General features: G+C 35.9%; 2 protein-coding genes across 4 annotated transcripts; one reads left to right on the top strand and one right to left on the bottom strand.

Annotated features, from left to right (window-relative positions):
- Positions 1-6,457: 6,457 nt before the first annotated feature.
- LOC110937809 (melanoma-associated antigen 8) lies at positions 6,458-10,422 on the top strand. Of its 3 annotated transcripts, none has more exons than XR_002591062.2 (8): positions 6,458-6,644; positions 7,055-7,389; positions 7,991-8,039; positions 8,123-8,366; positions 8,448-8,600; positions 9,468-9,573; positions 9,673-9,777; positions 10,198-10,422. XR_002591062.2 is itself a non-coding variant. In XM_022180267.2 (8 exons), exons 2-8 carry the CDS (start codon positions 7,361-7,363, stop codon positions 10,234-10,236), a joined length of 735 nt encoding a protein of 244 aa, XP_022035959.1. In that variant the 5' UTR covers positions 6,461-6,644; positions 7,055-7,360; the 3' UTR covers positions 10,237-10,422. The 3 variants fall into 3 exon arrangements, 2 of the variants coding, with proteins under 2 accessions (XP_022035959.1, XP_022035960.1); XM_022180267.2 differs by having other exon boundaries at positions 6,461-6,644; positions 9,663-9,777; XM_022180268.2 differs by lacking the exon at positions 7,055-7,389 and having other exon boundaries at positions 6,463-6,644; positions 9,663-9,777.
- A 556-nt stretch (positions 10,423-10,978) lies between these two features.
- LOC110937808 (squamosa promoter-binding-like protein 8) lies at positions 10,979-12,772 on the bottom strand. The gene is made up of 2 exons (XM_022180266.2): positions 12,002-12,772; positions 10,979-11,590 (listed from the first exon to the last, which is right to left on the bottom strand). Exons 1-2 carry the CDS (start codon positions 12,628-12,630, stop codon positions 11,122-11,124), a joined length of 1,098 nt encoding a protein of 365 aa, XP_022035958.1. The 5' UTR covers positions 12,631-12,772; the 3' UTR covers positions 10,979-11,121.
- Between the last annotated feature and the right edge of the window lie 14,407 nt (positions 12,773-27,179).

The following is a 27,179-nucleotide window of genomic DNA, read 5'->3' as shown; positions in this document are numbered from 1 at the left end:
TTCTGATATCAAACCAACTACCCACAGTATTTGTCACTCGACCAACCATTGGCTAGCCCATTTGTCCAATAGTGTCTGTGACTGTGGTCAGATCACCCCTTGGCCACCCGTTTGTCCAAGTGTGACGGGAAATAAGTAATGTATACAAAACCCCGCATACCGGCTGTAATATGGTGATCACATAGACTTAATCCCTGTAATTATAACCTTTGAAAATAACTTGGAGTTTTGTAAACTTACTCACAAACTGTGAGAAAACAGTTTAAAAAGAAGAATGACTCACATTGCAGATTAACGAGCAAGATATAAGCCTACTGATTAGCCTTGATTAAACCTAATTTAACATAATGCACACACAGGCAGGTTAGTAACTAATACAGCAGTTACATCAATTCACGAGATTAAACCCTCACAACGATTAATCAGTGCAATACTCGATAATTCAATCGGATTCACAACGAATAACAGAGCATAGTCCGAATTCGAACAACACTCAAATATTCAAGTCGAAATCACGATGAATAATCAAAGTACAAGCTTAATTTGAGCAGCACTCGGACAATCGTTGGATAGTTATAATCGATCGGACGTTGAATCGTAATAGCGATCGAGTTATTACCCTGATTGCGGCAGCACTTCGAGTTTAGTGTGTGGTATGTACTGTTTCAGTGATAACTCAATGTAGAAATTGAGTTTGGACGTCGAATTAACAGCAAACTTCAAGTGCCACTGCCCCTATTTATAGCTGAAAAATGCACTCCCTCGCGCCACGCGAGAGAGACAGGTGTACCCGTCGCGTGGCGCGACGGGTCTATTTACTAGCCTAGGTTTGTTTCGTGTCCAGTAGCTTAGATGAGTTGACAAACAAACGAATTTTACTTCTCCAGCAAGAATTTTAAGATAATTACTAGCTAGGTTTTATCCCCCTCGAGTTTTAGGGGCCCTAATCCTGATTCCGATTGTTATGAAAATTTTAGGGTTTATGCGGAATCACTTGGGTTTCTCAATTAGGGTTTCCTTAATAGATAATTAACACACTAAGTATTAATTGTTTGTGAGAGTTGTTACAGATGGTGTATGGGAAGACCGTTTCATCAAATTGGACGTGTCTTGATATGGAAACTTTCCCTGTAGTGGGGTCAAAGCACCGGTACCCACGGAAGTCGGGTGGGCAACCCAGAAATATGCACCGGGTGGACCTTGGGTGAAGTTCAAGTGGTTGGGTGGCGGAGGTGTTCGGATAACAAGCACACCCGAAGACCCGAAGGTGGTCGTAGGTGGGGTGTCAAGGTAAAGGGCAAATGTTGGGGTGAAAAAATTGAGTCGTGTTGTGGGTAGGATATTATGGAGGTAGGCGGCGGTGTGAAGGGCTTCAACCCAAAAACTAGGAGGGAGGTGTGCGTGAATGAGGAGAGCGCGTATGATGTCGTTGAGACGACGGATCATGCGCTCGGCACGGCCATTTTGGGAAGAGGTTTGAGGGCAAGAGAAACGAAATAATAAACCATGTTGAGTGGCAAAGTTTTTGAATGCATTATTGTCAAACTCACCGCCAAGATCACACTGAAAAGTTTTAATGTTTCTATTGAATTGGGTGGCAATTAGACGGTGAAATTTGACAAATGTTGAGAAGGTTTCGGATTTGTATTTTAACGGGTACACCCAAAGAAAATGTGAAAAATTATCAATTAACACCATATAATATTTGTAACCAGATGTACTCAAAACTGGTGACGTCCAAAGGTCACAGTGAATAATATCAAACGGTGAAAAAGTAAATGAATTTGAAACGGAAAATGGTAAATGTTTGCTATTGGAAAGCTGACATGAATGACAAACACCAGACAGTTTGTTCTTATTACAATGAAAATTTAAATTAAAATTACGACTAAGGACATCCAAGACTTGAGCGCCGGGGTGTCCCAAACGATCATGCAATGGATGAGAAGAGTGAGTGATGAAGGCGGCTTGTGGAGGAAGAGCTGGTGGTGTGACTGGATAAAGGTCCCCGGTGCTATTGTGGCGGGAAAGGAGGCGCCCAGTTCGTAGGTCCTTCAAAGAAAAACCAAAGGGGTCAAATTCAATGGATACATTGTTATCACAAGTAAAACGTCTAACAGAGATTAACTTTTTAATAATTTGTGGGCAGTATAGGATATTTGGTAGAATATAGGTGCGGTTGGGTAAGGTTAGGTAGCCTGTTCCAGACCCTAGAACGGGCAAAGACGCGCCATTACCGACCAAAATTTTACTACAAATAGGAAAAGAGTTGGGAGTTTTGATAGTACCTTGTTCATCAGTGGAATGGGAGGAGGCACCGGTATCCATAATCTGATTTGGGTCATAATTGAGCTGCATCGATGAGAAGGCTGCATTCAGATCGGAAGGACATAGAGGATTGTAGTTAGTGGGCTGGTTTGTGGTGTAGTGGGCCTGATGAGTGTAGCCAGCGGGTGGTGGTAGGGCTGGACTGAAAGCAGTGGGCGGTTGGGAGTAGTTGGGTTGTGGCTGATAAGTAGGCTGATTTGTAGAGTAGTAGGCTGTAGGGGTTTGGGCCGTGGGCTGTGAAAAGGGGGCTGCAGGTTGTGTCGGGTATGGGCAGGGGGTGTATTCCACCAGGCCCAGTTTGGGTAGGAGGGGTTAGAAGGGAGCCAACCGGGTGATGGGTTAGGGTGACCTCGGGCTGAACCGCGGCCCCTGTTCCCTCGTCCACGGCCACGTCCACGGCCACGGGTTCGGTTGTAGTAGGGTGGTTGTTGCTGGTGGAAATTGGTTGGTGATTGGGCTGGTTGTTGAGGTGTGGGTTGTGGGGTGGTGGCAACATGGACGGATTGAGATGTCTTTTGTCTAGCCTCTAAACGAATAACCTCATCTTCCAGCATGCTCCTAGCAAGATCCCAATCAGCATTGTTGGCGTTTATCAGGGAAGCAGTCGTGTCAAACTCTGCGGGCAGCCCTCTAACAAGTTGCAGAACTAATCTATCTTCATCAACCGGGTGATCTACATCTTCCAATTGATTCGCGAGGTCTTTAAGTCGCTCACAATAGTTGTCCAAAGAGGAACAATCAGCCAAGGTTAGATTACAGAACTTGGTTTCAAGTGCTCCAGCCCGTGCTTTTTTATTACTCAGATAAATCTTCTCGAGTTTCTGCCATGCTTGTCGAGCCGTGGTCGTGTTGTCCATCACACGGGGCAGCAAGGAATCAGATACGGTGTTGACGATCCATTGGAGTACTAGAGCATCGATTTCTTTCCAAGTTGTGTATGTAGGATCGGTTTTAGCAGGCTGTGGTGTCTCATCAATATGATCGAGAACTTAATAGGCGACGGCATGTAAACAGAAAAGTTTAACCCAAGAGGTATAGGTGACCTTAGTACCGTCAAGGGTACGGATCTTGGATTGTATGTTAGTAACCGAATACGCGGGATGCAGGGATTTGAAAGGAGTTTCAGACGAAGAGGTCAGTTCCTTCTTGCCGTCGTCCATGGCTTATGCTAGGGTTTGGAAAAAATAAAACCTGGATTGTATGTTAGTAGCCGAGGCTACTGGAAGAGAGAAAAAAATGAAGGGAAGAGATCGAAGGTAGGAGAGCCAAGGCTCTGATACCATGAAAGAGATTATTGTGTATATTTTCTGAATGAATACAATGATACAAGAGATCCCTTTAAATAGGGGAAAAACCCTAGCTCTATACACGGAAACAATAATCACAAATAAATATAATTGATAATCTCTAAAATATGGACAGCATCAATTTAGGCATGAATATCGGTTAATAATAAGATGGATCCTTTTCTTGCTCGCGGATCCCGTTTTTAGCTACCCGACCCAATTAGTTCGGATCCTATTTAATCCACAAAATTAGGCGCTCTACCCAAGTAGTCCATAATTTCAATTTTTGTCTGTTGGATGATGATTCGATGAGTTTTCAAGGTAGTGATGATCAATTTCAATGCGTCTGAGTGAAATTGGGCAAAGATGAGATTGTCCGCATCTTGGCAGGGCAACCCTGATGGTCATGTGGTTTCACATGGCAACGTAAGTATGCAGCCTTGACGGATTTATCCACTCTGTTTTATACTTTTATTGTTTACAAATCTGAGCCTCATAATTGTTTTTATAACATCGATAACAGTACTTGTATACATCTTTTATGTTTTTGGTTTTAGTACTTTCAATGATGCTAGCACTGAACGCACAAAAGTGGTACGGTTGCCGGTTGGTTTTGACTTATTTGGCCGAAACCAAGCAGGTTTTGCTCAAAATTCGGTTTGTGCACCTCTACAATCAGCCATCACTTTATATATTGTTGGACATTACAGGCCGATTACCAATATACACGTGCCCATGTATCCTAGTCGTCATGATGTAAATAAGCTACAAGATTTTTCGTGATTTAAAAGGCTATGATGATCAATTTTAGTGATTTGAACAATTTTGAGATTATCTGTATCTTGGTAGGGCAACTTGGATGGTTATGTGAAACAAAGATGTATATCTCTATTTTGCATTGCATCTAGCAAGTATGCAGCCATGGTGGTGTATCTGTTTTGTTCGGTTGTTTATAAATCTGAGACTCATAATGAAAGTATTGGATCATGTTGAGCTGATTACTTTGTCCCCGTTGTTCACAATTAATCAACAGCCTTGAGGGGAAGAAACTAAAGTTGAAGGATGAACATTTTTCACATTTTAAAAGGCTGTGACCGTGTGACGATGAATGTTAATGTTAAATGGTTCAGTGGTGTATGCGATTTGGAGAAGCAAGAGCTATAAATAAGCGGAAATGTTTTTTTCTTTAGTTTGGGAGAGAGAAAGTAAGCGAAAATATGAACTGTTACAAGCCATTGTTCTAGGTTGTGACAAGGTGAGCTGACTTGCCTATGTATTTGTTATCTATATGTCTATTTAAAATAGACAAATTAACAAATTTAATAAATTAGAGTGATAATAATATTTGAGCTAATGACATGCCTATGTTAGATTTTCATTTTGTTTCAACTAACTAATCTTTATTTTGAAGAAAAGATTTCTAAACAGGAAAGATGGTGAATGACAGGGGTACAAAGGAACTCTTGACAATGGTCGTGCATTTGCAATCAAAAGAGCTCAACAATCATTACAGGGTGCATAAGAATTAAAAACCGATATAAATATTTGTCGAGAATCCCTTCAATTCACAGCCTGGCTTAGATGAAAAAGTAGAAGGAACCAAGTTGTCAAAATCATCCACAAGAAGACCAGCAGTTTTGTATAGGGTGAAGGTGACATCACATACAGGTCCTTTAACCGATGCTGACCACGTTTGATCAATTCAAAGTAATTAGACGGAGTTGAAGAAAGTCGCATCGGCAACTTACCTTGTAGCGACTACTCGGAGAGTACTCAGCCTTGTAGACCTTGTTTTACAACCATGCTCACGTGAGTTCTAATGTGTATTATCGTCTAAAATGAATGATTTCATTTGCTTATTACGTATTTTTTTTTATCTTTTTTATTGAACGACAAATGTTATTCCTAAGTGTTATTTTTATCTACTTTACATTGTCTTCTTTCCAGAAGTGTTTAATTTTCGACAGTATAAAGGTATATCACATTTTGAATTTCTTCTCTGAAATATTTATAATGAGGGGATTATGTAACGGGTTAAATAGTTAATTCTTTTACTACACATAAAAAATGCACGGTTAAGTTAGGTTGACGCGAAAACACCTTTTTGACCACTTTAAAAAGTAACCGTATGATAGACTTCCAACGTATATTATGAGTTCCGCGCAATTGACCCATTTCAATTACTCAGATTGGCTCACTAATAAGTAAATGGGGCCAAAAGTGCCACCGTTACAAGTATAATTTACATATATATATATATATATATATATATATGTATATATATTTTCAATTTCGTTACACTTTATTGTTTAATTATTATTTTAGACACTTTAAAATATTTTAACGATGTTGTAGTCATGACAAATATTTGTTAGCGTATGTGATTAAGAATAGCAGTTGGGCCTCTACATTTAAAGAACCGATTCTCTAAAATTAATTGATTTAAAACCCTTACCGTCAAGTTTATGCATTAACAAATAATAATAATAATATAAGTAACTTTCTCTAGCACGAGAAGCAATCCCGGGTGATAACCTAATATCACCATAAATTAGAGGTGTACAAATCGGTTTTGGAAAAAAACCGGTTTAGTTTTGTAACCGGTTTTACATGGTGGGAACTCGAACCGGTACTAATCGATTCGGTTCAGTTAAAAACCGTTTTGAGCAAGAAAAAAAAACCGGATTCGATGATCAATATACAAACCTCCGACTCGATTTTGGTAGAAAGCGGTTTTTAAAAAAAAACCCGGTTTGGTGTGTGTTTTTTTTTTTTTTTTTTTTTTTTTTTTTTTTTTATACTGGTTTCGATCATAAAATCTTTTTTTTAAGTTTAAATGGGTAAAACACCTAAAATCGATCCATCATTAGGAGTTAGGACGACTGATTCCTTCTCTTCCAGTGCTGAAACCAATTGATCCATCATCAAAGTTGATTCCAAACCTTCATATTCCCCATTTACGATAAGTTCTTCTCTTCCAGTCTGATTTAACACATCAGTTCCAGTTCTCCAGTCGATTAGGGTTTGAAGGTATTTTTAATAAACTTTTCCTTCTTCTTGTCAATTAGGTTTCTCAGTATGTAATGTGTTGATAATCAAGTATGTGTTTTTAGATATAAGCATGTAGTATGTGATGTGATGTGAAGCTGAATCTTTGTGATTTGTCGGGGTCATGAGAGACACACTCCAGGTGTTCGATGAAATGTCTCTGTAGAGTTTGTTAATTGGATATGAAAAAATAATCTTTGAAACTGTCTATGAATCGGATTTCGGGTGGAACTCCGTTGTCGATTAATGAATATGGGAAGGGGATAACTTGGTGTAAGGAGATGATCATAAATCTTTTTCTTTATATGTTCAATTGTCCTTATGGACAAATGATCATTTTTGTTAGTCCTGATCTTATCTAACCAATCGTTTATGCTTTTGAGCCGAGTCAGCATACCCGCAATCCTACCATTATCAGATGACGTGGCGGTGCTGACATCGGCATCCAAGAATCTTCCAACAAACCCCAAGGACCAATCTTGTGACTCCACTTGTAACGTTTGTGCCAGCTCTACTGTCTCTTGAAGGCCAGCCCCTTTCTCCCAGTTTGTTGGAGGTGGGGCGCTTGACTTTGGGTCAACTGCTGGCTTCGGAGTTGCTGACTTGGCAGTCTTTGTGTTGACTGGTTGACGGGGTTTGACTTGCGGTTTTGGTCCTTGAGTGCTAGACTACTAGTGTGGGCTTTTTGGCAGTAGAAGATGGCGGTTGTTTGTTGTACACTGAGAAAGTAGGTAAATTGGTAACTATGGCAGCGTTAACCCAAAGATGAAACATAGGTGTTAAAGAACGGTTTTGGTTAACTGGTTTGGGTCCGTTTTGGCCCAAAACCGTAACCATAACCGAACTTTCAGTTAACCTGATAATGTTAAAAGAACGGTTTTGGTTAACTGGTTTTTGTCTTGGTTTCTGTTCGGTTAACCGCTCTGTTTCTTACTAAAGAAATTGATCAATTGGGTAGAACTAGAACATAGATATGTGCATGGGTCAGTTTTAGACCCAAAACCGAAACCAAACCACAAATTTCGGTTAATTGGTTATGGCTTAACCGAACCGTCGGTCAATTGTTTGGTTCAGTTAAGTCAGTTAATTCGGTTCCTTTGGTTATTTGCTCGCTCTTACTATTACAATCTCAGTAGTTGGCATGGGTTCTTTATTATTAATTTTCCGTCTTTGTTTTACCAAATGCCCCCGTAAAGAGCATCGAAGTACAAGAAAAATCTCCTTTTTGTAGTTGTCGTGCTTTTTTGTATCGTTCGTTGTCTGTTAACAATTAATTACTTTCGGGTTTTGGATTGTTACAAGCTAATATGCCATGTCTTTACCTTCAGGATGGAAACCGCTGAACCGAATTTTTCCCAATTCGGAATTTCTGAAGAGGTCAACTTGTCCCTAAAACATTTTTCCCGATACATGCAAACCTTTTCGTCAATTCTAACTTTTTTAAATATTTTCAAGTCCAGGAAGGCGACAAACTCGTGGCAGAAGTTATACGTTATATCCTTTTTAAAACACACCAAAACTCAGGTTGCCCGATCAAACGAGACGAGTTGACTCAGCTAGTCACAAAAAACTATCACAACAGATCACTTCCGTCGGTTGTTCTCGGCAAGGCTACTACAAAGCTCTCTACGGTATTCGGATACGATATGAAGGAGCTGCAACGGGCCCGCCCTTCTTCAACTAATCAGGCCCGGTCTTCACAAAGTGAGCAACCACTATCAATCCATCTTATAACTTATTGATAACAGCAGATTCATGATTACTAAAATAGTTTCCGCTTTTCAGGTTCTGCTGATGCAAAAGCATACATCATAACAAGTAAGCTAGATCCTGCCGTCTACAGAAAACACATTGAAGATAGTAAAAAATCGCATTTAACTGGATTCACGTTTGTTGTTCTTGGCATCGTTAATCTCGCTGGAGGCAAAATTACTGAAGGTATTTTATCCGCTTCATGTAAACTATGATTTGTGTTTCAATATTACATTTAGTTAAATAAAAGGATTAATTTCATATATACCCTTACAAACTTGAAAAAAATTCATATATACCCAACCAAAACTAAAAATATCGTATATGCCCTTACAAAATAGTTAAAAATATCAAATGTACCCAATTTATTAAAAACAATCTAATAAATAACTATGCAGTTATAGCGGTCCAAAATCAAATAGCGGTCAAGGTCAGCTATATGATATAGCGGTGGTATAGCGGTAATTTTTATATCATGCATAATTTATGTGTATATATATATATATACACACACATATATATTTGAAAAATATTAATAATAATATTAAAATTCATAGTAATATCATGCAAAATATTAGTAGTAATATCAAAATCCAAAACATGAACTGAGGAAGTCCAGCGATTTAGAGATTTAGGTTTAAGTTGTTGAACGATGAACTGATGAAGAACCAGTGTCCAGCGAATGAAGACTTTTGGCCTCGGTTTAGGTTTAATTTTGGGTTTATTTCAAAGAAAAAGTTGATTAATGTGGACTTTACCTTACTTTTGGACTGAAATATAAAAACTGCTAAAAGCAGTGCTACGACCGCTATACAGGTTTCAAAATAGCGGTCCAATAGCGGGATTTAGCACCGCTAATAGCGGAACCGCTATTTGGACCGCTATGAGTTTGTTTTGTATGTCCGCTAAGCACTATAGCACGCTATTGACTGCATAGATAAGTAATCATTTTACCCTTACTTTTTTAACTTCAAGTTTTATATATGCTCATCTTTTAACTTCATATTTTTATACAACACATTTTAAGCTTACATTTATTTTTATGGAATGTAGAAAGTTTGTGGCACCATTTAGCGCGATTGGGATTGTCGCAGGATGATGAGAGAAATGCCGACTTTGGGAGCACTAAGCAAGCGTTGGAAACGCTTGTTCAGCAAAGGTATTAATAGTTAGATTTCGTTGGAATAAATATTACTTCGATGCTGCAAAAGGGGCCTACTTTCATAACAGTAACTCGATTTGTTGTAGATATTTGCAGAAGGATAAAGCTAATGGGCCTGAAGGCTTAACTTTGTACTATGAGCTTGCAGAGAGAGGCTTGCTAGCAACAGCTAGTAATAACTTCAAAGAATGCATAACACAGGTATTTTTTCTAATAGAGTAAATTACGTTTTTAGCCCCTGTGGTTATATCACTTTTACTATATTAGCCCAAAATAAGAATTTTTAACATATCTGCCCCCATGGTCTCTATAACTAACCATTTTGACCCTTAAGTATAACCATTTTGGCTCCCATGGTCTCTATAACTAACCATTTTGGCCCCCATGATCTCTAGACTTAGGGGCCAAAATGGTTAGTTATAGAGATCATGGGGGCAGATATGTTAAAAGTTCTTATTTTGGGCTAATATAGTAAAAGTGATATAACCACAAGGGCCAAAAACGTAATTTACTCTTTCTAATATTATTTTTATTTGTATCCTTACTTTTCTAGTAACAAGTTTCCTCTTAAAGCTCTCTTTTATTGGGTTAAATTTACATATAATCTTATTATGGGCGCAGATGGTGATGAGCGAGGCAACTACTATAGAGCTTGACTAGCAGCGGCTTGTTAGTGATCCAAGTCTATTCTTGAAAATATTATCAAATTTGAACTCTTTTGGGATGATTCTAGAAAGGTGTTTGTTTTGCTAATTTTGTGTTGTAAGGGTCTAAGGGATTGGAAATTAACTGTTATGATTTTCCTAATCTTGATTAATGACTTGTCAGGACGTTTTGGGTATTAAATTTTGTTCGTAAAGTTACTCATGATTTACTCGGTCAAAGCTCAAATCTAGCCTAGCTTAAAGGATTATCGCTATATTGATAACGGGCTTGATTTAAGTTCTAAGTATCAAACTTATTAGTTTGACGAGTCTTAATAAGTTTGTTATATATAATAATAAAATAGTAATAATATTATTATTATTATTATATATACGTTAAATTTAAATACATATAAATTTGAGTTAATTACTGTTTTCGTCCCTGTGGTTTGTCAAAAATCACTATTTCAGTCTATTAGTTTAAAAATTGCGATTTCAGTCCCTATGGTTTCACTTTCGTAACCATTTCAATCCATTTATTCTGTAAGCACAGGGACTGAAATGGTTACGAGGTGGACTGAAATGTTTACGAAAGTGAAACCACAGGGACTGAAATCGCAATTTTTAAACTAATAAACTGAAATAGTGATTTTTGACAAACCACAGGGACGAAAACAGTAATTAACTCTATAAATTTAATCATGCAACACCTTTTACAAACACACCTTTTATTTGACATATAAGTTACAATACAAAGATTGATGGTACATACTGTACCATAAACAAACGTTTTTATTAAGAGCAAGTACTTACTTTTGGAGTTAGATTTGGAAAAAGAGAGATTGAAAGAAAGAAAAAAACATATGTTTTGTGGTACAAAACTAAAACATCCAACATTCTTCTACATGACATTGGCGCCCCCAAACGAGGACCAACAATAATCGGTCCACTCCTCTGGCTCTGGATCCTTAGACCTCTCCTTCATCGACAAAAGCCCAAATTCCAAAGCCGGAGTTTGCTTTACCTCACCTATCGTCGTATTACTATATCGATCCCACATTTGGGTGTCAGCCAACGCAACCGGTTGATGGTAGAAATTTTGATTCAAGAAAACTGAAGAAGTCGCTCTGTTTGCCGCGATTAGTTCATAAAGCGCGGCGCTGCATCTTGACGACAAGTCACTAGAGGAATTCCAGGATTGGGTTTCTGGAGATGACAGAAGAGAGAGAGCACATCCTGGGTTCGACGGTGACCGTCCAAGCCGTCGCTCCACCATGGAATGCGTTCCCTTTCTTCTTCGTTGATTATGTCCTTTTAATCGTCTTCTACAACTCCTTTTGGCTTCATCAAACTCTGTCACCCCATGAAACCTATACATACGAGCCGTACAATTATTATTTTTTTAACAGAAAAATTTTATTAAAAACAAGCTAGCAAGATGCTAGAAATACATATTTCAAAGGCGGAATTACCACTATGTAAACATTAATTTAATCAGTTTTTGTACTTTAAAATCTAGCAAGAGGGGCAGTACTGTCTCTTCTCTGGGATAGAGATAAGATTTGCCCCGTCACACAATCACATCATTCCAATGATTTGTGTGCAAAGAACAAATACTCTATCTTAGTATAACTTTATCCACTTAATGAAAAGAATAGACGACCCTCAATAGATAAGGTTATAATTGGTAATTATTATTATACTTTAATTAATATCTCAAATATTTAAAAATACTTAGTTGTACGACAATAATAGAATGTTAATTAGTTATTAAACTAAACCTGCTACACTGTTGACAGAACCGCTGTTGAAGTCCCGACACCACAACCTTGGGAGCCTTCGAATGAATTTCACACACCTTATGTTTCCTGTAGTACTCTTTGGCATTACCAAGTGCCACGTGGCACCCCTCCACCTGGCATCTGGGCACCGGTGAAGACGTTACCCTTACCCCAGGTGTCGACACTGTGGTACTAGTGTCAGCAGCCTGGTAATACGGATTCGGATACTGAAACGGATACTGTTGTTTGTCTCTTCTACTGGATTCGGCCGCCATGTCCTCGCAGTAGTGCCGTTTCCCGAGCTTCAAACACATCATATGCGGGTCCGTCATGCAATTTGAGTGCATTCCACTTCCACTGGTGTCACTGTTGTTATTACCAGTGACACCAAAAAGAAGCGCGTGGACCACACTCGCCTCCGTTGCTTTAACGGAGGCGGGATTGGTCCAATTATAAAAACTTGTACCAGGAGTAGGAGTAGTAGTACTAATGTCCCAAGTATTCCAGGCAGTATGTGTGTAACTACTGTTGTGTCCCCCACTGTCACCAGCACCACCATCACCAGCAGCAGCAGCATCAGCACCGCCGTCGCCGCCGTCACAGGTGGAAGTCCTCCACCCAGTTTCCATGTGGAATGAAGAGTAGGGTTTAGAGTGGGTGTATATAAAAAGAAAGAATGAAGATTGGAGAGAGATGGTGATGGGTGGCTGGGGGAGTAAGTGCTGCAAAAAGGAAAAGCTGGTAAGATGCCCAGTTTGTGTTTGAAAAAGAGAAACAATTATTTTATTTTCACTCATTTTATTTCATTTTTTTGACAGTCTGTGTTTGAAAAAGAGAAACAATTATTTTAGATATTTGACCCTGGGGATTTGGTCATTTTAATGGTTTTACCTCAATAGTTTAAAAAGAGCTATTTTTCTTCCTGATTTTTCTAACTTATCATCATTTTGTTCCCCGCTTCTAACTCCATCCAAAAAATCCATTAACTAGAAGGGTATTTTTGTAATTTTATAGATAAAAACAAGGAAATGTAAGTCTTTTCACCTAAATAAACTTATAACTTTTTTATTTACATGTATATAAGTAATTCTTTTTCTGATCTCCATCTCTTCAACCACTCTTTCTGCCGGCCACCACCATCCACAACCATCCACCACCACCTACAACTACCACATGCCGACCACGACTACCGCGATTTTTAACTAAACGTTTTAATTTAGTTGGAGCCAGGGAGTAAACTACCAAAATACCCCTACTTTTAATTGAACGTTTTAACTGAGTTAGAGCCAGGGAGCAAACTGGCGATAAACTCGAAAGATCAAGAAGGAAAATAACTATTTTTATACTATTGGATGAAAACCATTAAAATGACCAAACCACAAAAAGCAAAACGAAAGTTAACTCTAGATATTTTCACATTTTATTTCATTTTTTGATATTGTTGATTTATATCACATTTTAACGTGACAAGTAGCTCTTTTTTAGGCTTTTTTAGGGCTGACAATAAATATCTTTATAAAACATGATTATACTTGTTTACTGAAAAAGTACACCATTTGCTTTTTTATCTTTTTAAAAATATATAGAATATGCAGTCTACGATCCATCATTTTTTCTCATTGGTACATAAAACATACAAATGTGTTATAAACATGAGATATAAAATAGTTAAACAAGTTGTATTCATGTTTAATACTTGTGTTATTCGTGTCGTTAGAAACCAGTTAAACCTGATAAGACACGATTTGTCAGCCCTATTTTTTGTATTGATGTGAATTTGAAGACAACAATAAAAAATTTATATGTACATCTTTTTTCTAACTTTATTTTCTATATTATTATCTTTTCTATAAAAGTTAATTTTGTTTAGTGTTTCCTTGCGCCAGAAGTTGTGTACCTATTTAGTAAAGTTCAAAACATGCAAAGTAATGTATGTAATAACCTCGAGATTTATGGATGGAATTTTAAAAGACTTGATTTGTTATTTAAAATTGGGTAACAACGTAGCTTGTTGCCAGTTTACCTTATTAACTAAGCAAACTAACATAACAAATGTTGAGTTTTAAGTAGCTTTTTATTATGAAGACAATGAACCTTGATAAAACTTACTTGGAAATATGATAGGTCTCGTGTCTAAAAATTTCTTAATTTATGATATACCTCATCATGAAGACACTGAACCTTGAGAAATGCAACAATCTATTTATATATGGCTTTAAAGTAACAATCTCTATCAACACATAATTTGAAAGAACATTAAATCTATATATCTGTAGACTTAATCTCACGTACAAAGTGTCTAATCGTATAAAACGTACGAAACACATGAAAAAGCCAAAAAAAACGCGTTAGTATTTTCGTAATTATTTGCTCGTATGTAATTATCAAAATTACTCTACAAATGATCTTGTAGGGTAATTATCAAAATTACTCTACAAGTGTATCAAAATTACTCTGCAAGTTTATCAAACAACATCCAATTCAAAATTACTCTACAAAATCATTTGTAGAGTAATTATGATACTCTACAAAATTACATTACAAGATCAAAATTATCATACAAGATCATTTGTAGAGTAATTATGATACTCTACAATAGCAAAATTACACTATAAGAACATTTTATAAAATTACTATATAAAGATCAAAATTACCCTACAATATCATTTGTAGAGTAATTTTGATAATTACTCTACGAGTAAATAATTACGAAAATCCCATCGTATTTTTTCAGTAAAACCTTCAGTTCGTATGTTTTATACGTTAAAATTATTTGTATTTGATCTTTTTTCCAAATCTATATATAATTTTATGGATTCTAAGAGGATAACTTCTTCCATATATAACTAAAATGATGATAAATGTAGATGTAAAAAAAAAATCCAACCTGAATGTCACGAAAGTCAATTAATGCTGATGAGTATAAAGATCTATCAATTATTTTTTTAACTCGACATTTTTAACTTTTAATTCTATACACATCATATCATATATCTTTTATATATAAATGCAGGGAATAACTTAAATAGGAAGTTTATTTTGGCTAGAAAGTGTAGAAAGCAATAGGATTAGGACATGTGGCAACATTTAAAATAAAGAAAAAGGGTATTTTAGTCAATCCAACCATTTCTTCTTCCTTTTCAAAACCCAGTAATTTCAAAACCCACCATCTTCAACCATTTCTTCACTTTATATCTCAATAATCACTACATTATAGTGCGATTATCATCACCAATCAATGATTCAAACACTCGATCAACGTGTTCTTCAGCTTTTTTGAAGAAAACCCAATTTAATTTCATACAAAATCTCGTTTTTTCCGGTGATTTTGAAGATAATCACTCGATCCGTTCGATTCGAGGGCTGATAAGTGTTTCAATCATTCAAAATTCGTCAATTGTTGAAGAAATCACTTCGATCCATGTAAGAAATTCTTTAATTTCATTTTTATGATCTGGGTTTTTGATTTAGTCATTGCGTTTTAGGATCTTGGCGGGGGTCCGGGGGCAGCGCCCCTGGTAGCGGGGTCCTAGGGGCGGCAACCCCTGGCGGGGTCCAAGGGGCAGAGCCCCTGGCTGGGATTGAGCTGAAATTGGCTCATTTCGATTAAATTGCTGTAATAAAAATGCATTAGAAAAATTAATTTTCCAGAAATTGGCTCATTTCGAAGACAGTAATTCGTAGACAATTCAGACAGTTCACAGACAGTTTTATTTGTCCATTGCGTTTTAGAAATAAGAGAGTTTTATGTGTTTTCTGGCTATTGCGTTTTAGAAAAACCACATTTTTAAGTGTTTTTAGTCATTGCGTTTTAGGTAAAACACATTTTTGAAATGTTTTTAGTCATTGCGTTTTAGGTAAAACACATTTTTAAGTGTTTTCAGTCAATTGCGTTTTACATAAAACACTTTCTTTTGTTTTTTTAGGCAATTGCGTTTTAGAATGAGTCATTTTTAAGTGTTTTCTGACCATTGCGTTTTACAAATAAGACATTTTTTTGTGTTTTTTGTGCATTGCATTTTAGGTAAAACATTTTTTATGTGTTTTCAGTCCATTGCGTCTTAGAAAACAGACATTTTAAGTGTTTTCTGGCCATTGCGTTTTAGAAATAAGACATTTGTATGTGTTTTTGGTGCATTGAGTTTTAGGTAAAACATATTTTTATGTGTTTTCGGTCCATTGCGTTTTAGAAAGTACATTTTCTTTTGAGTTTTTAGGCTATTGCGTTTTAGAAATAAGACATTTCTTTGTGTTTTCTGGCCATTGCGTTTTACAAATAAGTCATTTCTTTGTGTTTTTGGTGCATTGCGTTTTAGAAAAATGTCATTTTTTAGGTTTTTTTTTTCATTGCGTTTTACGTAACTGGGGGGTTTTCTATTGCGTTTTACGCAACTGGGTTAAAAATTTTTTTTTTTGAAAATATAGCAATAGTATACTCGTTTTAAAGATTAAAAAAACGCTCGTTTTTTGGTGCAATTTTTATAAAAAAATAATATCGTATGAAAGAGTTATAACGTTTAAAAAATGGGGGGGGGGGGGAATAGGAGGAGAGAGAAACTATTGGCTTGGATTAACTAGAATGCCCCTAAATAAACTCACGCGTCTCTTTTCTTCCTTTTCAACTTCCCTGATTAAATCTTAGGCTATTGATTAACTAAATGGATGATCAAAATCACTTTCTAGCCTTTCTAGCCAAATAAACTTCCTATTGTATCTTCACCCATGCAATGTTGTTGAAATTTATCATACATAAAATGATGTCATACGAGTCTTTTGATGTCAAACATCTCTTGCATTATCTACGGTGTTAGTTTTTATTTTTTTATTTTTAAGAGAAACAATATAAAAAAGGTTTAATAGAGGACAGGATAAATGAAGTAGCTTTTAATTTGTATCGAGATAAAATGAATCAGTGACCGTTCCACGTGAAGATAATGAAACCAGTTTGCATGATTGTGACCCCTCATCAACTAGTGCTCGCTTCGACCTCACATGCACCTTTTTTTAATATCACCTTATTCTTTTAAGTTTTAATATTAATATAACTATTTTACTTACACGTTTGATTGTGTAACTATATATAATAATGTCATACTCATGTTTATTTTCTTAAAATTACTCTAAAATGATACTTTGTATATATATTTATGTCCAACAATCGAAAATGAAAAGGGAATAAATTAATAATGTTTAAAAGCATAATAGTATTATATTAAATGTTCGCACTTTTTTACGTCATATATTTACCTATTCTTTTACCTTCAAAAACTATTTTATCAAAAGATTAAAAAAAACATAAAAATTAAAATAAAAAATAGATGCACGGTACCCCTGACCGCGGAGGGGATCCCTCTCCCAAGCTAGCTTACCAGATCGCTGCCTGGCGGTGAAATTACCCATCCGAAGCTGGGCACCGGTATCCCTCAGACTCGAACCCTGGTTTGAGCCCGGGCCAAAGCCCTCATCGGGATGAAGATTGCTAACTGCGCTGCAGGGCAACCTCTAAAAATTAAACATATATGTTAGGATTTGGCTATTTGTATAAGTTCTCTTTATTATATACGTGGAATAAACGTATATGTTAGGATTTAGCTATTTGTACACCTAACCATTATATTTCAATACCTAGCCGCTATTAATTATACATCTTGTATAGGTCTATACGAAGCGTATAAAGACTCAATTGTCATCTATACATCTCAAGTTGGTCTACACATAGCATATAAACCCACCTGATTGGCTTAAGTGGTCAGGCCAATTAATTCGGCCTTGCTAAAACAGGAGTTCATAAGTAATGATGTTTTGGATCAAAGCATGCTTTGGTTACTTATCCATCGATTAGGGTAATTTTAGCAATGACTTTTAGTAGGTCGTCATTAGACCATGTGTAGTGGTAATGTGTTATAATGCCCCCACCATGGGGCATTATCCGACACGTGGCGTCCTAGTCAGCGATGGGGCATTATAACAAAAGTGGTGTAGTGGGTATAATGCCTAAAATCACGCCCCCTTCCAATCATTAAAAAAAAAAAAAGCAAATTGATGGAAAGTTGTCAGACTTTGGACACATGCAAAAAAAGGGCAAATGGTGATTGGTTAGTCAATCTTTCCACACATGCAAAGGTGGGGTTCTCAATACTTGTCAGAACATGCTCATCACTGATTGGTTTGGCAAATATCAACATGGCGTTTTAATTATAACGCGAAACCCATTTTTTTCAAAAAACACGCCTTAAAACGCCCCATGTAGTGGGGATGGGGGCGTTTTGGGGCGTTATTTTTCAATTTTTTTTAAAAATCACGCCCCACTACGGGTGGTCTTACAAGGGAAATCACATAAAATTCTAGTAGGCATTTGTTTTATACTAAATGTCAATTGACTTAATTTATTTTTTATATTGTCATTTTAACCTTTTTAATGTTAAAGAAAATCAATGACTAATTGACATGTGATGCACAAGATAAGACATCTTTTGCACCTTGTTAGTTTGTCGCAAAAGTACTATCGCATTTGTGGCAATTGACACAAATGTTACCACGTGGCATGTTATGATTGATTTTCTTTGTCATTAAAGTATGTACAACGGTCAAATTAATAAGTTATAAAAAAATTCATCACTATTTTATAAAAAAAAAGGAATTACTTATCTATTTTTGTGAATTTTCCCTGACTAGGGCCTTTGTAGGGTCTAAGCATTCAAGAAGTTACTTCATTTATCTTGTCTTGTTTTGGGTGGTAGGTCTTGGCATTCAAGAAGTTACTTCAAGTGGGTCACTTGTCTATCAAATGATTTTTAATAACCGGTAATTAACGAATTAAATTCCATAGATATTTACATAGGAATCATAAAAAAATGTCACATTATTTTGTATGGAAAGAAAAAAACCTTACGGGTTTAAAACGCGTCATGATGGTGATTGTATCCAGCCCCTTATAAGAAAGTCTTTGTTCCCCTTCACAACTGATGTAGGATATCACAATAAGAGAAAAATAGGAGAAAACACAACTACACTTAGTTAACGTAGTTCCTTTATATCACTTGTGTACCAAACACACTCAATATCACTGATGTCCTTAGGCACTGAACCGTGAATATGGGATGGCGAGATAATATTTGGTAGTACTACTGGGTTTGACAAACCTCACACCGTATTAGGAGCCGGGCATGAAACATTGACCTAACTCAATTGCCACGATTGTGATAGACGTTGTGGAAGACACCAAAACACAATAGTCAGCTTTGATTCCCTTGTTTAATAACTTGAAAAAATGCTAGCTACCTAATTGATATAATTGAATTGTGCATTTTCTAAAAAAGACAGAACATGATTATTTAAACTAGTGAATTTACCAACTTTATGTTGACACAGTTTAGCATGTTTTTACACTGGTCGTTAAGGCTGGTAACTTGGATTGTTACATTGCCTTGCAATTTGGAGTGTCATTACGGTTATTTAAACTATTTCTTTAATATGCTAAAAATTGTTGGGTTTTGTCATGTTTGGCACTTAATACTTTTGCTTCCGTTGTTTAATTTGGAGTTTGGTTCTTTGTTTTTACAACTGTTAAAACCCTATCACTTTTCATGTTGAAAGTGATATTTGGTAATTTTCTTTTATTATAAATGTTCAACATGAGTAGTGGTTGGACCCTAAGGCTATACGGTATGGGGGTCGGCCCCGGGCCGTCGCGGGTCGGCGACGGTCCAAACACCGTGCCGCCCCCATCCCGTCCCGTCCCCAACGTCTCTTTTCCGCCGTTCTCGACGAAGCAAAAAGTGGGCCCCCCAAATTTAAATATGACCGTTAATAAAAAAAAAAAAAATTAAATTTCCATTTTTTGAATAAAGCCAAACGGCTACTTTTTTAAAATATATAAATTAAACCCCCATTTTCACTATCAAACACCAAATTAACTTCCACAATTCACCATTTTCTCCTATAATTTTTACACTCTCTTCCACTACACTCTCAACCTTCTTCCACATAATTTTCATGGATCCGTTCAACAACCCCGATACTCCCAACACGCCTTCGAACAACCCGAATACTCCCACTAATCCGACCCAACCAAATGTTTTTTCGGTTCCGGGGTATTATCCAACGCTAGAACCGAACCAATTCTCCCAATTTTCATCGAACGCTAGAACCGAACCAATTCTCCCAATTATGTTTATTTTTATTAAGTCTTTTTTTTTAAGTTTATGTTTTTTTTTAATATTTATGTAATGTGGGTTTAATATTAATGAAAATATTTTATTAGTATATTTGTCAAATGTTAAAAAAAAATAAAATAATAAAAATAATAAAAAAAACATGGTGAGGACTATGACTAGGATCATCCTACCATGCCTTGTAGTTTTGGAGGATGGAGCATCTTAGTGAGGATTGTGACGTGTCGCCTACGTGGCGGACCATCCTCCAAGGATGGTCCATCACCATACCATGTAGTCTAATTTGGCACATGTTCGCAGTAAACCCCCGTAAATGGAATTTGAAGGTGTGACATGTACTTTAAGCGCGAGAAGTATATGGGTTTGTATAACCGTTCACCGTAATTACACAACACATCTATTTGATGACGCAACGGTATAACCAAATATATAAATAATTACACGACATATGTTTACAATTAAGCAACATCTATTTGATGACACATCTAATGATCAAACCAAGTTATGTTGCTTAATGGCAGGGAAAATCATGTAATTATTTATATTACTTGCCCATCAATTATGGTAACTTTGGCAAAGGACCTTAGTATTGGAGGGGAAAATCACAAAAAATCTAGTTAACCACTTGGTTTGAACAAAATGGCAGGGAAAATCATGGAAATTCTAGTTAATCACTTGGTTTGATCATTAGTTTTATCTTTTCAATGCTAAGGAAAAAGAATGGCTAATTCACACATAACATACGTTTACGTTGATAAAACATCTTTTACACCATTTAAGATTGTCGTTAATTAACTACTATCTATCACTTTTGCACCAGCTAACACCTAAGATTGACTCTCTTTGTCATCAAAATATGTATAACCGTCAAATTACTAAAAAAAGAGAGAGAGAGAGAGATTCATCACTATTTTATAAAAAGATTACTCATCTATTTTTGTGAATTTTCTTGACTAGAGCTTTCGTAGGGTTTAAACAGAGCCGTCCTTGAGAATTCGTGTACCCTGTTCGAGCTCGAAAAAATGTGTCCTTAGGCCCTAACGAAATTGAGTATTGGACTGTCTAAATCTAATGCCAAAGGGGTTAATAACTAATCTAAACCATAAAAACAGTTTTGTAAGTGAGCCTATGTTGGTGTTTGTATGGGTGTACCCTATTAAAAAAATATTTTACATATACATATCGGGTGTTTTTCATAAAAAAACGTGCCCCTTGAAATATCGGGCCCTGACTGGTGATTCTCCCCGCTCATCCAAGTGATGGCCTTGGGTCTAAGCATTCAAGAAGTTACTTCATTTATCTTGTCTTGTTTTGGGTGGTAGGTCTTAGCATTCAACAAGATACCTCACTCAATCTTTTATGTATTTTTTGGTAGCTAGGTTTTAATTATACTTATTATAACTAAAAATAAACAATATAATTAATGAAGAAATCATGTATTTCTAAGATCACTTCAATTCTTATGTCACTGTACGTTAAGTATCTCACACCACTCTTCATGTCATCAATCCTAACTTTCATGATGTGAACTAGTTAATGTCTGATTTTTAATTATTGAAAGCCTTTTTAGAAGAGAAATAAGAGGTGATTGGCCATTGACTAGTAGCGGAACTAACCATTAAATCAGAAGTATCAACAAAATTTTTTTTTACCGTGCAAACTGCAATCAAACAATATTAAAAAAAGCGATAATACATAAAAATATTTAAAAAAGACGGTAAATAAAGTAACATAAATACGTAATAGATTTGTCCTCTTCTTTTTTATAGCTTAAAAGCGTTCAATGACATCGTCGTCATTTACTTTAAAACATGGAAAGTTTCTGGACCAACAATCCGTACAACTGAAGTTGTAAAATATGTTGGATACAAATGGGTCTTTTATGCGAATCATGTAAAAATTAGATAAAGTGATATAAGGCAAAATTGGTGGCACAAGTATTTTCGCAAAGACCTGTGACTGATTATGAGGAGACGTATTCTCCGGTGGTGGATGTATTGACTTTCCAATATTTAATTAGTCTGGTAATATAAAGAGAGAATTGATATGTGTCTTATGAAAGTTATGAATCACTGGATACTAAAAGTTTACATGAAAGTCCCTCAAGGATTTAATTTATTAAAATCATGTAAAATAAGTTCTCGAGAACGATATGATCGTTGTATACAGATTCATATTTGAATACGTTGGATATAATTGGAACTCCTGATGAGTATCCTAAAGAATTTATGTGCTTATAAGGTTAAGTGGAAACATCTTATGTATGTAATTCTTGTGCACCAATAAACATACATAGAATACATGTACTTGGTGATTATGACATTTCAATTATAGTGTACAAGCATGGTACAATATGGATAATATAAATGAAGCAAGTTTTCAAAATATCCTTGCATATAATATAGAAATTAATAAGGTGGTTTATGTAACAGAACCCCTAAAAAGTATATGCAAATATGTTGTTCAAAGTGAAAGAAGTATGTGAATGATGGTAAATGCCTGAGACATTGGTTTCAAAACCTTACGAATGTATCTTTATAAATTTTGAAAAGAGATTTTGGAATAAGGGAGTTGGGTTGAGTGTCATACAACTCATGATATGTTATGTTATGATAAAGAGCAATATAAGTTTGATATTATTATCCATCTTTATCAAAAGTCCTCTCATAAAAGTTCGCTATAATAGCAATTTACAGTGATGATGTCTAAGCATCATCGAGAGAAACTATCGAGCTTTTAGAGGGGGGGATTTCTTAATGACCCTAGCACAGTCTAGTTATTACTCAGGTTGAGTATATTTGTGATCGTATTTTTATCCATCGATCAAACTACATCTAGAAGATGCTGGGACATTATAGTATGGATAAAGCTCAACCTTAAAGTACGTTAAAGATTGTTCAGTCACTTGTTATAAGAATGACTATTATCATCTCGTACCAAAGTAGAGATTCTCGGTCTATAAGCACCATAGTTATGCATATGTGCATTAATATGTCTTGCTATATATGGATGATTATAATATCTTCCATTCGAACTTATTGTCATGATATAGCATGTGTTGAGCGATGAGACACTGGAATGAGTTAAAACAAATATTCCAGATATGAACGTTATTTGTTTATATTTTACTAACCCATCAAAACAAGTTTGGTTAGTCATATAGATGCAGGGAATGTGACACAACACAATCGTAGATCATATGATATAATTTGATAAGAAGCACCTAAAGTCTCATTTGAAGATCATACCACATTGCTCAACATAAAGGATTGTACTTCAAGGGATCAAGCAGCATTTCAATGGCTAGGAAAGCTTTGAGCAACTTTCAAGGAAGATCAACACATGTCACTTAAAGGCTACATATTCAAATGAGGGGGAGTATCATACAAGTTGCACTTTTTTTCCCTCACTAAGTTTTGTCCCATTTTGGGTTTTCTTAGTAAGGTTTTTAATGAGGCAACGTACATAATCCAGAAGTATCAGGAGAAGAAAATACGCACTGCACTCTTTTTCCCTTAGCTGAGGTTTTGTCCCACTGGGTTTTCCTAGCAAGGTTTTTAACGAGGCAGCATCTCAAAGCGTATAAAGTTGATAACCAAGGGGGAGTGTTATAAATATATTATATTATGTGGTTATCAACTCCATAAATAGACTGACTTGTTCTCCAAGATTTCATCTCTTATATATATTGATTGTAATTCTTTGTTAAAGACATACCTATCAATGAAATATTAGTTCTTTTCTCCCTATAATTCTTCTCATATTCTTGTGTTAATAGGCTAGTTTTACAACAATCGGGTGTTTTTCATAAAAAAACGTGCCCCTTGAAATATCGGGCCCTGACTGGTGATTCTCCCCGCTCATCCCAGTGCTGGCCTTGGGTCTAAGCATTCAAGAAGTTACTTCATTTATCTTGTCTTGTTTTGGGTGGTAGGTCTTAGCATTCAACAAGATACCTCACTCAATCTTTTATGTATTTTTTGGTGGCTAGGTTATAATTATACTTATTATAACTAAAAATAAACAATATAATTAATGAAGAAATCATGTATTTCTAAGATCACTTCAATTCTTATGTCACTGTACGTTAAGTATCTCACACCACTCTTCATGTCATCAATCCTAACTTTCATGATGTGAACTAGTTAATGTCTGATTTTTAATTATTGAAAGCCTTTTTAGAAGAGAAATAAGAGGTGATTGGCCATTGACTAGTAGCGGAACTAACCCATTAAATCAGAAGTATCCTAAAAAATTTTTTTTACCGTGCAAACTGCAATCAAACAATATTAAAAAAAGCGATAATACATAAAAATATTTAAAAAAGACGGTAAATAAAGTAACATAAATACGTAATAGATTTGTCCTCTTCTTTTTTATAGCTTAAAAGCGTTCAATGACATCGTCGTCATTTACTTTAAAAAAACAAATACCTAAGCAGGGGCAAAACGGCCGGAACCAATGTTATCGCAGCAGCAAGCAGCAGGATTGTGGATTCTTTTATCGAACCAGTGTTATTGGCAACAGCAAAACAGGAGACCAGTGCGTAAAGGATGACCGGCGACGTTTGGTTTTCTTCCAGAACCTAAGCGACGATTAGAAAGAATACCGCCATACGTATTTTTGTGTTTTTTAGGACTAATCTAATCAGTTGAGCTTATCTAATCAATTGGGTCATTGTTTCAATCGGGCTCCCTTATTTTATAAGTTTGAGTTGCTTTGGGGTATTCTTGTATTATTTTAGGGGTATCATTTGTATAAAACCGAAAAAAATACACTACGCATACGGACTTCAGCCGTAGCCCGTGCTATGGCTCACATAAGATTGGTTCCGCCCCTGCCATTGACAATCCCACCTTTAAATATTCCCCCGTCAATCTTACCTTTCACTTATTTTTCCTACACCAGTCCTCTGTTAAAAAAAATTAACGGAGTTATGTTTTTTTTTTTCCAAATTACAAACAGTTTTTTAAGGCTTTTGATCAGAACGACGATAAGAGTCCATTGATGTAAAACTTACCTCGTGCTCCAAATGATGAAAACGACGCTTCAATTCGGGTGTTTAAATTTCCAATTAACAAAAATCAAGTCATTTGGAGCACCATTTCGAGGTAAGTTTTACATCAATTGACTTGTATCGTCGTTCTGATCAAAAACCCTAAAAATCGGTTAGTAATTTGTAAAAAAAAGCTTAACTCCGTTAAGTTTTTTTAACGGGGGACCGGTGTACGAAAAATAGGTGAAATGTGGGTCTGTTGAGGAGAATATTCAAAGGCGAGACTGTCAATGAACAATGACCTCTAATTGGGATTATTACATACCAATTCCCCAAAAAATTAAATATGACTCATACCAAAAAAAAATTTATCTTTTCTGGCGGAGTTATGATGTATTTTGATGTCGATAAAGTACTCAGATTTGTTGTATATGACTTAATCACCAACAAACAGGACCACATAGTTACCTAAGAAAAACATGGAGCCATGTTACTATGTAGTACGTACGTCCTTTTCTTTTGTCGTACTAAAAGACATCTAAATATTAGAATGATGTTTTCAATACGTTACTACATATCGAGGTAACTAATTGTATGCTACGAATCCTTAAAAACTATACACTAATTAGTTAGCAATTATTATTATATATATAATACAAAACAGAGAAGATTCACATTCACACTCACATACAAACATCAACAATATGAGTCGAGAAGGGTGCAAGCGAAGAAAAGTGTAAATAATACGTGAGTTTCAAAATATCTACAACAAATGTTGTTTAGACGTTTACAGTTAATTACACAAATAGTCCATGTGATTTGATTCTAGTAGAGATTTAAATTGAACAAAAGTAAAAGTCACATTAGGGTATGTGATTTTAAGTTTGTAATAAAATTGGAGTCTTAACATTAGCTTTCATAAAAATAGTCAGTCAACTTTTTTGTGAAAACACGAGGATTGTTTATATATATAGGGCTGCAAACGAACTAAAGAACATGAACAAGACCTTGTTCGTGTTCATTTGTTAAGAAATATATGTGTTTGCGAACCGTTCACGAACACTTATCGAACGAGATTTTATGTTTGTGTTTGTTTGTTAAGGAAATGAACTTGTTCGTGTTCGTGTTCGTGTTCGTTTGTGTTTGTTTGTTAAATTTAGGCAACGAACGTTGACGAACACAAATGAGCACAAACTAATGTTCATGAACACAAACGAACACAAACAATCGTTCATGAACAGAATATATAATACACCGACACTTATTAGATATTTAATTTGTCAGAATTTTAAAGTATTTAAATAAATATAAAAACTAAAAACACTAATGAAGTATTGAACACAAACGAACACGTTACCGAACGTTCACGAACATAAACGAACGAACACGACCTTTGTTCATGTTTGTTCATTTAACTAAACAAACGAAATTTCTTGTTCGTGTTCGTTTGTTTAGTAAACAAACGAACACAAACGAACTTCCCGCCGAATGGTTCACGAACTGTTCGCCGAACGTTTGGTTCATTTGCAGCCCTATTTATATATTTAACTCTTTTTATGGACTATTTATATAAGTTACTAAAAATAAAGATAAATAAATAATAAAAATCAAACCCAAACCCTCCACCTTCGTCCTCAACTCATGTAGGCCAATGTAACACCCTCAATCCAAATAGGACTTATGTAGTTACGTTCAAGGGCTAAGCTTTACCCACACCAACTTTCCGCTCGTAGTGCTAACAGTGGCACTTGTTAGAAGGGGCTGCAGGGGGGGGGACCTCTCGAACTTTTCGCTCAATAGTATTATGTATGTAGTTTTCGTATACAAATTTTTGGGTATATACGTTTTGCCCCCCCCCCCCCCTTTTCCCGGTCGGAAATTTCAAGTTTCCCCACTGAGTGTTAATATGGAATTTTTAAGAGTCCGGTCGTCACAAATTTGAATTTTGAGAGTCCGGCCCCCACTGAGTTTTCGTTCAAGCTCCTTCACTGGTTACGTGTCAGTTATA

The sequence above is a fragment of the Helianthus annuus genome, chromosome 4 (assembly GCF_002127325.2).
Source record: "Helianthus annuus cultivar XRQ/B chromosome 4, HanXRQr2.0-SUNRISE, whole genome shotgun sequence".
Taxonomy (NCBI): domain Eukaryota; kingdom Viridiplantae; phylum Streptophyta; class Magnoliopsida; order Asterales; family Asteraceae; genus Helianthus; species Helianthus annuus.
This window is presented reverse-complemented; position numbering and strand designations above follow the sequence as displayed.

Coding starts and splice junctions, on each gene's coding strand:
- LOC110937809 (XM_022180267.2), top strand. CDS start 7,361: ATGGCGGTTGTTTGTTGTACACTGAGAAA. Junction 7,390..7,990: donor GTTTGTTGTACACTGAGAAA/GTAGGTAAATTG, acceptor CTTTACCTTCAG/GATGGAAACCGCTGAACCGA. Junction 9,574..9,662: donor GAAACGCTTGTTCAGCAAAG/GTATTAATAGTT, acceptor GATTTGTTGTAG/ATATTTGCAGAAGGATAAAG.
- LOC110937808 (XM_022180266.2), bottom strand. CDS start 12,630: ATGGAAACTGGGTGGAGGACTTCCACCTGTGACGGCGGCGACGGCGGT. Junction 11,591..12,001: donor TTCTGTCAACAGTGTAGCAG/GTTTAGTTTAAT, acceptor TCGTATGTATAG/GTTTCATGGGGTGACAGAGT.